The sequence below is a fragment of the Lutjanus erythropterus genome, chromosome 7 (genome assembly GCF_056507025.1).
Source record: "Lutjanus erythropterus isolate fLutEry1 chromosome 7, fLutEry1.hap2, whole genome shotgun sequence".
Classification (NCBI taxonomy): Eukaryota; Metazoa; Chordata; class Actinopteri; order Lutjaniformes; family Lutjanidae; genus Lutjanus; species Lutjanus erythropterus.
In genome coordinates this window covers 31467856-31481180 of record NC_139323.1, presented here as the reverse complement: position 1 = coordinate 31481180, position 13325 = coordinate 31467856, and the positions used below count along the sequence as shown (strand labels likewise).

Below are 13325 nucleotides of genomic sequence, written 5' to 3'. Positions count from 1 at the left end.
GAGCCTATAACACTGTCACCAAAATTATGAAGCGATCATCACACTCTGATTCACCATCTGTATTTTGAGAAGAAGGAGGTAATCTAATTCTTTTATCCGGTCAGATAACTGTGATATTTTGTGCTGAATCTGCAGCAAATATCCTTCTTGTAGCGATTGCATGTGCAAAAATGAGTACAGTGTTCCAAATAGTTGGAGAGTTGGAGCCATACATACTATACAGTATAAAACAGGTTCAGATCCTATTTAACATATGATCTATGAAGCAAGGTCAGTCTCGGGGAAGCTCGGGCAGGCTGCAGAAGCACTGCAGGAGTGCAAGATGTGTGCAACATCATGAACTGACAATAACAACTGACAATGAGTCCCTGAACAGTACGTTGATCGGGTGTTTACACCTGTCAAATGTCAATGTAAAGTTAAGCCTGTTATCCTGAAAACAAAAGCCCACTGCTCTGAAAACACACACTGCCGAACTTCAATAACATTTTGCTGAATGTAACTGTTATAAAAAACTACTCCTTTTATAGTTTATAATTTATTTCTTATGACTCACAAGCAGACACGTTCATTCAGTGAACATTTGGCATTAATGTGAACTCTAATTAACATGAAATGGGTAAATTAAAACAGCTATTCCAGCCCAGAATGTAAATTTCAAAGGGGAAACTGTCTCTGGAGCATTGTTGAACATCTTTCCTTGATCTCTGTTTACCTATTGTGGTCATTTTATGATTCATTACATTAATATATTGCAAATTTCTCTTTTAAGAAAATAACAATTAAACAATGAAAAGGGATTTTATTATAAGGAGATTTCTGCAGAATATTTTCTTGCTTCTGATCTAATCCTGACAGAGAGGTTGACCTTTCTTTTCCTCTTTTCATGCAGCATACTTAATATTCTGTCATTGAGTGTCTTGGTTGACCTCGAACACCCCTGAATGCTGCAGAACTTGTTAATGTTAACTTCTAATTCACAAATTCTGAAAGAATCGTTTCGTCCGTATAGAAGCTCAGTCGTCTGGTGTAATTTTTCGGGGGGTTTCCCCCAGTCTGGGAGAGCGAAGGGGTGTTTGATTTGGTGACGTCCTAAGCCCTCCTCTCATGCCCACACTTCGTCTCTGCTGCTGCTCCCCTCACATGGCTGACAAGCTCTCCCTGCAGCCTCCGTCGCTCCAAACGAGGGGGGCGTGTAGAGGGGGTAGGGAGAGCGGTAATGAGGAGCTTGCGTCTCTCTGCCACCACAAGGCCTCGTACATCAAAGCTGCTCGACCCTGTGTCAATTAAAACGGCAGCGCGTGGAGACACTCATTCATAATAAAACACAGCTTTTGGCTGCTGCTGAAGGTTCTCCTGCCAAAGCTGTGATGAGGCAAACATCTCACTGGATAAATGTGACTTTGAACTCTCCTTTTTAGAACATTTTTGCCTCACATCTTCATTATTGGTTGTACACGAACACCGATGATGCTGATGACATTTTCATCTGCTGCATCGATTGAAAATGGCACATTATTAGGCCGTTTTGTAAATGGCCTAATTGCTCTCCAGGTAATGAATAGCCGCTCTGTGTGTATACAGCATGAAAGGACACTGTGCTTTTCTTTGAATCACAGTGTTAAAGGATCTCTGGTGTCAAAGAAAGGTCCTTCGCTAGGTGCTAATTAAAGCATAGCTGGTGACACCCTGACAGGATGCTACAATGCATGAATGGACCGGTACTTCTCATCAGGTATTAATGGTTGGATGTTTTTGTCGTCTTAACAGTAAGAATCCCGAGCACAAAGCCTTGTGTTTGTTATGCTTTCAATAGATCTGCTCTCCAGGGTCTCAGTTATCAGTTAGGATCAGTGGTCTGTGTGGTAACGTTCTTCAACAGTACATAATGCTCACACACACGTGTGGACATCTCATCCACGCACACACCTTCACACATGATAACAGAAGTAGCCTACGAAGGCACATGGCAACAAAGCAAACAACACATCCCCGCAAATGAAGTGAAAAAATGAACTCTCTCTGGGTTCCTCTGTTGACTTTGTGTCATAATTTATGCTTTTACAGTGTTATTCTGCTGCAGTGTAATGCTGCGGCCACACCATGTTGGCAGAATTCAGCATTCACACATACACGTGCCAAATAAATAGAACTGTAGACTAAATTTTTCATTTTCGTTACGTTGCGTATTTTTATAGGTAAGTTACCCAATCAAAAACTTGGCTTGAAATATTAAAAATGCAGATATGATATCAAAGTTTAGTTTCTCATTAAGCATCCACAAAGACAAGAGTGTGTGGTCGTGTCAGCTCATGTTTGATTGACAGCTGCCTCAGGAGTCCAACATGGAAGCTGAGTACGTAAGGATCACCATAGATGCAGGCAACAGCAACACAACATTTTAGTTACCAAAACAAAAGACCACATAAACTGTTAGCTTACAGCCACCAGACTCCATGGACATTTTGTCTCACAGGACATGGCAGTTGTAAGAGTTTGTGTTTGTTAGCTGATGATGCACCAAGGAAACACTTCATACTGGTCTAAGCTGGTTGAAAAATGTCCTTTAATTTCAAGGAAACAGGATTGCAAATCTAGTTGAGGTCCCAAATCAACTTGGGGTGGCTCTACATTTTTAATAAACACATAACACCACATGTAGCCTTGTTAGAACTGCATGAAAGACTATTTAAATCTTACGGCTGTGTCAGGTAGACAGCGTTAAAAAGAGACACACATCACTCTGTTTAATGCAGGACCGCTGCCATCACGTGTGACTCACTGGATTTTCTTTCTGATGAAGGTGAGCCAAGTAAAACTTGAGTGTCCTCAGAGTTTGTGTCGTTGCAGCACAGTTATACAAGCATTTACCCTCTGATATTTATGTCATCAACATCAGGAACAAGTTACAAGGCAAGATTTGTCATTTCTGAGCGGCAGACATGAGAATTAGATTCATCAAAAGTCATCCTGAACATAATTCCTCCACACCTGTAAGGCCATATCTCACCGTTGTATTCCTCCTCCGGCTGCAGCTCCTAACACTTAACTTTCTAGCGTTTTCATGGTTCAATAAAGCATTTGTCTTCTGTTTGTCATGTATGTTGCTGCTGCTGTAATATTGTTACAAGCATTGCAGGAGAAAAGGCTCCTCTGGGACGTGTGCCACAATATCTGCCCTTTAATAAACAATGTTGTGTGATAAGGGAGCAGCAGAAGTAGACACAAAGAGAGAGGAAAGGAGGAAGAAGTGAGGGGAGAGGGGGAGATATTCAAACAGACAGAGAGCTTGACCAGAACTTCAGGTGCTTTTGTAGTTGAAATGACAGATTACAGATACAGTCTGTTTAATGTCTTGTTTAGATTAAGTATAAAGCTCTACTCCCTGGATCTCTCATCTAATCTCCCTCCTGCTGTGCAAATCCAAACTGTGCATCTCCCACTACCACACACTCATCATCCAAGCAAAACTGAATGTTAAATCTTAATCCAATAGAGCGAAACAGCTTAAGACAAAGTCCATATAGTTGCACAAATTGTCTCCAACTGGTTTGCAGTGGAGAGACAGCACGGAATAAAAACTATGATATTTTCCTCTGGCATGTGAAGCATGACTAGACGGAAATTATGTAAAAGATGTAACAGGACAAAAGCCAAAGTCAAAGTCCAAGTTTCAGTGCAGGTGATATTCCAAAATGTTAAAAAAAAGTTTAAAAAAAAATGTCAGGTGAGATAAAGGAGGAGGATGTGTATGTATGGAGGAGGTAGGGTGGATGGATGGGTTATTAGGCCAGTCACACCTGCAATAAAATACATTTAGTTACTTTTCACCTCTGATATTTACTTCGAGTAATTAGTTATGAAAATGGCAACTGCAAGTGACTGCAATGAGACGAAGACTGTTTAATGATCCGTGGAAATGCCAACAGTGGAGCCATGTGGAAATGCACACACACACACACACACACACATATGCTCACACACAAATTCATGAGGCTCGCTGTTGCTCATTGTGACGCTAATTACAAGTATCCTTTGAAAATGGACATGACTTGTTAACTGTTCACTCCTGCACCACTTCCTCATTTCCTCTCTGTCACTGACTTCCCATGTTTCTGCTCTGATGGTGCTTCCTGTTGGACTGGAGGTGTGAAGGTCATTAACCCAAAGTGGACGACACATCTGCCCTCTCTGCATTCAGTGGACAGGTGTGGATAAATCGAGAAAGAGAAAATGGCACACAGTTGAAGTAAGAGAGTGTTTTCACCTGTTTTAGCTTTGTATTCTGTCCTTCTTCAGTCACTACAGCAAAACATACAGCCCATTGTCACCAGAAAAGCAACCATAGAAATCTTTGCTTTGTCTTTGCAAGCAGCTCTGTGTGACCAGTATTTATGTTACTTTGTTAGTTAGGCTGCATTCAGGAGCTGCACCTTGCTGTTAGGCCTGAGGGATTTTTGCAACACTGACCTTTTCTCTTGTAACCATGTAGTCAACGTTACTCTGCTGCTAATGCGATAGTTAGCTCAGTTAGCATTCCTGTTAGACTGGGATACAGTGTCTGACACTGATAGAGGCCAGTTTGATTGGTGCAACAAAAATATCTATATCATAGATGTGTGACGACTATTCAGCTACAAAAATATTTTGTCAGTGGCAGCCCTAAAGTCAGGTGATGCAGTATAAAGAGCAACAGAGTCAGGGTGAACGGTGGGTCAAACACACACATTTTCATCCAGGAGACTGCTGTTCATGTCCTGTGTGAGACCAAAAGTCAAAGTTGGCTTATTTTAACAACATACGTGAGTCACGCACATAATTTAGTTTAACTTATGCATGTAACTTAAAGGACCATTGTGTCGGATTTAGTGGCATCAAACAGTAAGCTTGCAGGTTGCCAAGGCCTTATCTAAAATCAGGGTTTGGCTTGTCTGTTCTGGGTTACAGTGGATACAAGGTGAAGCAACATGGCGGCATCCATGGCAAAGGACCAGCACCCTCTGTATATATATAGTGGTGTGTTTACATAGAAAACAAATAAAGGTTTTTGTGCAGGGAGATTAGAAACTGAGCAGAGCAACACAAGCACGCAATAGTCGCATCAATTGCATAATCACGTAAGTTTAATATATTTAAGTTGCGCAAAAAATTTGCATCAATCTTTTGTTGTATCTTTTTTTTGTGTGTGTTGTTTGGAGAGGACCAGGTGGAGCTGAGGCACACACCCAGCAGATATCAGATGAGAGCCGGGGAGCTTTGGAGAAGACAGCCGAGGGCAGCTGGGGCTTCTGGATGAAGAAACACTGTAGTCACACTGGGTTTGGCTCCAATTCGGACTCAGAGTTTTGTTTAGGATTAAAAAGTGGATTTGTCTTCACTCTCGCTTCTCACACTGTCTGCATCAGCAACCCACGGATGAGCCAATCTCACTTGACTTGTTTGCTTTAAGACAGTCTCCCCGTCTGTGTTGACTGCTTACCCGAGGAGAAAGTTACTTTGTGAGAGGGAAGGGGGGAAAGAAGAGAGAGAGGAGAGGTTCATAAAAGAAAGAACCAGCTTCTCTGATGATTGCTGTTCTGTAGATCTTACACAATGGACTTTTTAACCTCTGTAACTAACTTACTTATTTTAACTCAAATCATGACCTTGTGTTAAACCTAATCAAACTGTGACATCACAACGTTCACCAAGTGACGATGAAGGTCCGGTACACCTGTCACTCAACTCTCCAGCTGACGGGAGTCATTGGCAAAAGACTTATTCTGTTGTTGAGGTATGTGGATGTGTTGCAGATATGACCAAACTAACATCTGTCACTTCTATATCGTTCCATTAGTAGCCTCCACCTCTTGTCTTTTGTAAGATTGCCAGCCTTATAATTTCCCAATCACACCTTCATGAGCCATATCACGGGTCGCCTCCTCTTTTCATCCATCCTCCTCCATCTGTTCGTCCCTCATTTAGTCACATCTGATTGGTTCTTCCTCTCTTGATGAACCGGGATTAATTAGTCTGAATGGATTTGCAGGTGAATCATGTTCTTGTTTGACCTTATGTTAAAACTAGCAACTTTGTCTTTTTGTGAGGCAAAATGAGCTTGGCTGTAAAAAGGACTCGTGATGACATTGTAATATATATTTTTTTTCTAAATGCATCCTTATGGCCAAAAACAGATTTTTTTCTGAATCTGTATCAAATGAAGATGTCTGCTAAAGTCTATAGAGTCTGATGTGTTGGACAGGACACCTCTGCCTCACGACATTCATTAATTTAAGTGTTTTTAAACATACATTTTGGCTTTAACAAATATTGCATCTCCTTCAATTTAAACATTGCAGAAAGCCATATTGCAATTTCAATAAAATTCCAATTAATTGTGCAGCCCTAGTGTGTTTCGAGTCAAATTTTTTTATCCCTAGGATGGTGAGGGCATGACGCACCCTACTGAGTGGGTGATATCTTGGCTTCAACATCCATCAGGGCTGCCTGAAAGTCACATCAGAGCCAACGGATATCAGTTAGATCACATACCACCTTAAAAAAATGTCCAAGGTAGATTCAAGAATGGTTCAATAGAAGCTACCATTTCAGGAGTCAAAGCTCTTTTATAAGTTGAGTAAATTCTTTAAAACCATCAGAACTCAGCCTGTTTCACGATGGCCCTGTTGACTGCCAAACTCAGGTGGAAGCAACGACATTAATAATGGCTTTGTTCCATTCAGGTGTTCTACTGCAGGGCCAAAGCATGCTGCTAAATAGAACAGAGCCATAATGAATGCTGGTAGCTACACCTGTGCCGCTTGTGATAGGACAAGTCAAAACTTAGACCTGTTTATATCCAACGAAAGTGATGTGTGCATGTTTTAATATGCACTTCCTTCACCTACCTGATCCCGCTCTCTCTGTTCTGCCCACAACACTTCAGTAAGAAGTGCAACGTACTGAGGATCTGACCCACATGACCCAAACACTTCTGCCCAGGATGGTTGTGGTAAAACATGCCTGAATATTCATGAGCGTTCAGCTCATTAAATGTGGCTTCAACAGTCAGTGAACTTGTGTGGCAGCTTTTTTTTTTTTTCCTTGGACAATTTATCTCTGAGTCTCTGCAGGTGAGCAGCCTGCTCTGGCTGACCCTTCAGGTTGTGTCTCTTTTTTTATAATAATGTTTCATGTCCATTATGTGATTTTTATATTTTATTGCTTTTTCTCTTTAGATGTTTTATTGTTCTATTGATTTTATTCATTTTACTTTTTATTTATTCTTATACATGCTTTAATCCTGTCTTTCTACAGCATTCTGAGGTATTATTTCTGCATAGCATATCGTTTCTATGAACAAGAGGCCGTTAGAACAGATGCCAGTCTAGTCATGGACTTTGGAAGAGAAATAAAATCATATTTAAATCAGTAAAATCACTTTAAAATCAATTCAACAGCTGTCGAATTGATGTTGTTATCATATAATAAGGTGAGGTGTCAGGGTCCTGCATCACAAGTGTTGGGGTTTACTTTGCAATAATGACCTGCTCACTGTACATTATACCTTATATAATGACTGCAAGTTTAAGAAAAGTGCTGTCATGGTTTGTGGGTTTTTTTGGTTGGTTATTTCCTGTTTCATTTTGTAGTACTGGTCCTCCCTCATGTGTCTTGACTTTACCTTCTGTCCTAGTCGTTTTTGTTTGCCATTCACCTGTCGGATTAGTTCCACCTGTGTCTGATTAGTGGCTTGTCTATTTAGTCCTTGTGTTTGTCTGTCCCTGTTTCATCGTTGTCCTTTGTGTTGAATTTCCGAGCCTTGTCTGTAGTTTCCTTGTCATTTTGGACTTTTACCTTGCTTTGGATTTCACCAGTTTTAGTTCTGTGTGTTGTATCAGTCATGTAAGACTGTTCCTCAGTAATCAAATCATTTTGAACTTGTCTTGCTTAGCATCAATCTGCATTTTTTGGGTCCGTCCTTTGTTTTGACAATTTACTTGACATACATAACAAGTACGATAGTGTGTGTTGTCTCCCCCCAACTGTCAAATCTCTGAACATTAGTGGGTAATCTTAAATGAAGCTTCAAAGTCCCAAAAATGTTATTTGGGTAAGCTTGTGTTGGGTTTTGTTGCATTGTTTTTCCAGCAAAACTTTATTCTATATTGTAGAAATGAACCAAACCATCTCTTTTGGTCAAACCAAGGTTTAGTTGTTTGGTCCAGGATAACTGTGACTTCGGTTCAGATCAAACTGAAAAGTCAAACATAACAGCATTGTTAATTTGAAACATCTGAGTTCTCCCAGCAGAATCTTTTTTTTTTTTTTTTTACCAAAATCTACAAGTTGGATTGATAGACTCACTGCTTGTCTTTAAGGAGACCCAGAGTCTTTAACAGTTTCTTCCTCTTGACAGTCCAGTTTTGTAACTGCTGATGGGAGAAGTGAAGTGGTGCTTCAGTCTACTTCAGTCGGTGTTCAGTACGGGCTCATACCTGCCGCCTCAAATGCTGATTGTCACGTCTTTGCTTTGGATGATCACAGGAAAGGGTGACAAATGATGCAATTAATTCTGAGCGACACCAGCTGCGTAGTGCACAACAGTCCCACAGGCAGCGAGCAGACGACTGCCTCGCCGACTGTGTAGCTTTCATCAACCCTTTCAGAGTGGAGAGACGGAGCGAGGAGAGAGCCGAGCTTACCTGCCTGGAATGACCCTGTCGCATAACTCAAAACACTTCAAAACAAAGAGAATTCATATTTCGGGTGTCATTGACATGCTTTCAGACAGCATCTCAGATGGAAAATGAAGTGCGGGCGTCCTGAAGGACGAGCTGTTCCAGTGGCTGAGTTGTTTTTTTTTTTCCTTTTCTTCTGAGGCACTGAAGGGAGGATAATGGATGATTCAGTTGGCTCACCTTCTACCTGTGCTGCAGAGATGAAACAGGGCCAGGCCAGGCTGACCGATCAGTTCCTTTAATCCAGACATCTCCTCACCTGATTATTTCCCTTGATTGTTTTGGCTTCTCTGCCAAGTAGAGGAAGGTAATCTGATAACAGGAAGCAAATGCGCTCGCTACGCTTTTGATTAAACAGCCAAAATCATCAGCCACAGGAAGGCATCCAGCAGCCTGCTGTGTGCGCTGTAGTGAAATTTACATGCAGATGTGTTTAAAGGACTGTGGTATTATCTGTCGAATACTTTGAGATGGTATTTTAATAATGATGCATGGATTATGTATATGTTATGTAATGTAAACTAAGCCCACATTTAGTAAGTACATTCCAAACTCTGTAGAAGTGTTGTTACATGGCTGAAAGGAGAAGTTAGCAATGTAAAAACTTACCAAAACTACCCAACTTAATGCAAATGCAGCTTTTTAACGTTATACTTGACATACCAGTATTTTTTACTAATAATTATTCCTGATTCAAGAAAAAAAAGAACTTAAATCAACAATTAAGAGAGGTGTTTGGTGTGTTGATGCGTGCAACTGCATCATCGCCTCAGGTTGTCTTGTGTTACTGTTCATCAGGCCGGGGCTACAGCTGAAAAGTCTGTCACGAAATAAAGTTTCATATCTGTATCTTCAATAATTGTTGTTCATGTAGGTCCTGACTGGGTCTTTGTCAGGACGGGATTTCTGCACAGTTTACACACAACACTGTTCTAATAGCTGTCCATCCATCCATCCCTTTTCTTCTAATTATCCAAATTAACCAAATTAATCAAATCCTGATATCGATCAGTTGCGACGCTTCACATCCTCTTCCTCCACAGTGCATGTGAACAAGTCTTTTTGGGACACAGAGCGTCACATGTCGTTGTCATTACACAGTCTGACCACTACGTCAAATTGGCTCCAAGGCCTGGCGCTTTCCCTGTGGGTTCAGTTACATTTCCTGATTTTCTTTCATAATAAAATGCTTTAAATGACAACATAATGGGAGACTTTTACATTGAAGAATTTAAATGAAATGCGTTTATCCACCATTTCACAGGTATAGACTCAAATAGAGTTAAGCCAAGCCAGCACATGTGCATAGAAAAGGGGCTTTGGTTCATTTTGTTCTCTCCATATTGGGACTGAAAGAGTGTCCTCTATCATTAGATCATTTTCTCTGGATTTACACCAATAACTATGATTTCATTTAGAATAGCTTCTCGTGAACTGGACTAAAATGACCTGATTCTCTGAGACGTTAGACTGCCAGTGGCCATAACCTGGTGGTTATCCTGAGGAACCTCTATCCAGAAATCAATTCCTTGGACAGAAGACACGTGGGAGCTCACAAGCTTGGTCTTCAACTCCTGATATTTACCTGATATTTACCGTAGAAGCTTCAATACCTTTCACTCCCTTTAACACCCTCTGGAGTGGGTGAAGAGGAGGAGGAAGGAAAAGTGACCCTTCACCTTTTAACGACTGTAGGTAAAATACATTAAATCGTCAGTAGGAGCAACATTTATTATTTTATTCTAAGTTCAACAGCATCTCCTGACTGTAACCAATCTTTGCAGCGCTGTGCTCCTTTCATACCTTAGAGCTTCAGTCCTGAATGTCAATAATTTTACATCGTGACATGACTGGAGCCCACACAAGAGTAAATCTGAAATGAAAATGCCTGCACAGAGAGACTAGTTTCTAATTCTAATGTGTTCTGTGTGATTTAAAAGAACCTTTTCCATATGTAAAAGGAATGGATGGACCAAAAGCACCATTTGATCTGTTTTGGTAATTGAGCAAGAGGAGGAGAGCAGAGAGAAAATGGGATGAAGAGAAGAGGGGATATCAGGCCTTTTGGTTTCTAGCTTTGGGGTTATTTTTTCTAGTGTTTTATTTTCCTCTGCTGTTTCTTGTTGCTCACCAAGTTTATCCTTTGTGCTTCAGGATCATCTTCATCTGCCTCTTTGCCCATCTGACAGTCGTTCTTCAGCCACCTCCTGCGAGAAACAACATGTCTGCTCTCTCTTCTACCCTGCTCTAGTAACCCCAGCCATATCTCACAGCCCTTTTCCCTCTGCCTTATCCTGCTGCAACCCTGCTCTCCCCCCCCCCTTTCCCATTTACCTCTCCTTTAAATATTCAGTACTCTGAGTCTGTGTCTTTGCATTTGGGTCCACTCAAACTGTAACAGAGAGCAATGAAGTTCTGGTTAAACAAAAAGGATCTGCTTTTATAGAATACTGACTGATGACTTGAATCTTTTTCGGGGCAACTCTGCAACTTAGTAATGATCCAGCTGTAAGAGTGCAATGTAATCATTCATTCTTTAAGCGTATAAACATCTGTGCGGCATTTATGCTTTCAGTTGACTTTTTAATGCTTAGTGCGCAGTCATCAAGTTGCTAACACCAGCAGACTGTCTTCTAATTGTTGGTGAAATTTTTGCAAAATAAAAGGCTGTAAGACAGATGCAAAGCTGGCCTTCTTATGGCTAAATCCCACCAGCTGTGGCTATGTTGCGTTAGGGCTGCGCCACGTGAGCTGGAGCTGATCGCAGCCATTCTACACAGTGCTTGTGATTCCTCCAGCAGCGCCTTAGTGTTTCCCAGGAGCAGCTCTCTGTTCCACTCCACTTCAGATACGTGCCGAGTCTATTTTTGACAGATGCCGTGTCAATTTGCACAGAGCAGATCGAACAGGTAGGATGTCAGACACAGAAAAGGCAGGGAGAAGCTGGTTAATTTTCAAAATAAAAGACCCTGGAAGACTCACAATCACAAAGAAAATAAACTATTAAACCATGTAGCCTGCTTATCCATGGTAGAAGCACAAAGAGCAAGGAAAGAGGACCTTATTAACAAAATCTGAGCAAGTAAACATAATCAGATGGGCAAAATGCTCCGCTATTGAAATGTTTCTGAAAGCTGCTGGTCAGGCTTGCACCAATGCACAGATCAGAACAGTAGACGTGCTGTGCTTGGTAGAATCAACCAGTTACTGTTGGTTAGTGATCTGTTTCACAGCTAACAGGAAAACAGCATCAACTCCACAGCTGAGTTTACATTCCTGACAAAGAGAGCTGTGTAGGCTGGACAAGTATCAGTGTTATTCCTATGTCTCAAAGTTTTGTAATTTCTCTGGATGTCAAAAGTCATCTAACCTCATGCTAGCATCTGAATAAATACATTTATTTCACTCCAAAATGTCTCAAATGTCACAAAGATAAACTTTGACTATGGCTTAGATGTAGCAGATAGTCATACTTCAGATAGATCAGTCTAAATTCATCCGTTGCACAAAGCAAATTAGTTCTTGACCATCTTAAGTGGAACTATGGCACAATGACTTCTGGGTAAATTAAGACCTTTTTCAAAATAAAAAAAATGGCCAGTCAATTTACTGCATCCAACAGCTCAGCTCCGGCTATCCAAGCCTCCTTTTGGAGGAACAGTTACAAGAATAATTTACTTGGAAAGTTTAGCAAAGAATGTAAAAGTACTAAAAAACCAAAAAAAAAACATGATATGGAAAAAAATTGCAGTGACAGTAAACAGTGTTCATCCAACAAAACTCAAAGAAATCATTGCTTTCTCCATAATGATGTAAACAAACCACAAACGATGGGCCATGTTTTCCTCTTTTTTGTTGTTAGTTGCTAATGATCAGTTGGTGGAACTGATTGTTACCATGGCAACATGTTACTTAAGCCTGAGCCAGCCTGAGGGCGAGGTGTAATTTTTCTGACTTACATTTAGTCTTTATGTTTGAGAAATGGTCTAACTTGGAATAGGCTACTCTGTGAGCAAAATGTAGGACTAGCGTAACACAGATTAGTGTAAAATATCTTTGTAATCCTTGAAAGTTTGCAACCTGTTTGCAGTCTCAGCTAGCTTGTAATAAATTGACAAATGTATATTATGTGCAATACTCCATCTTCAATCCAAGTCTTAAGGCTAAAGTCAGTCCCCTCGTGAAGACCAGGTGTTTGTCCCCAGATGAGTTCCCACCATGTCAGTACGTGCATAAATCTTTGCTCCTTCAGCGTGATTAAAACCCACAGACCTGTCCTGGTGGTCTCGTTGCTCTCCTCCCGTCTGAGGATCTGGTTGCACTCTTCCTGAGCCTTCATGTGCTGAACCACCAGGGCGCAGTCTGGGTGCATGGCCTCTATCTGAAAACACAGGGAACACCAGAACTGAGTTAGACATGAAAACACTCAGCAGTGCAGTAATGATGATACAGGAGTTAGCAGGCAGCCACATTAGCAGTGTTTACACTGGCAGCGACACCAGCAGTCAGCAGGAATCGCTGGATTAATCACAGGAATAACCTCTGAATCAAACCAATTTGCCATTTGTCATTTTGCAATGAAAGAAAATGTTATGAGTTGTTTGA

At 41.0% G+C, this 13325-nt stretch overlaps 1 protein-coding gene across 1 annotated transcript in view; it reads right to left on the bottom strand.

Annotated features, from left to right (window-relative positions):
• Positions 1-13325, bottom strand: part of ghrhrb (growth hormone releasing hormone receptor b) — a 43548-nt gene that overhangs the window by 18415 nt on the left and 11808 nt on the right. The window contains exon 2 of the mRNA XM_084722280.1: positions 12993-13101. Coding sequence (XP_084578406.1) covers positions 12993-13101 — 109 coding nt within the window. The remainder of the gene's footprint in view (positions 1-12992; positions 13102-13325) is intronic.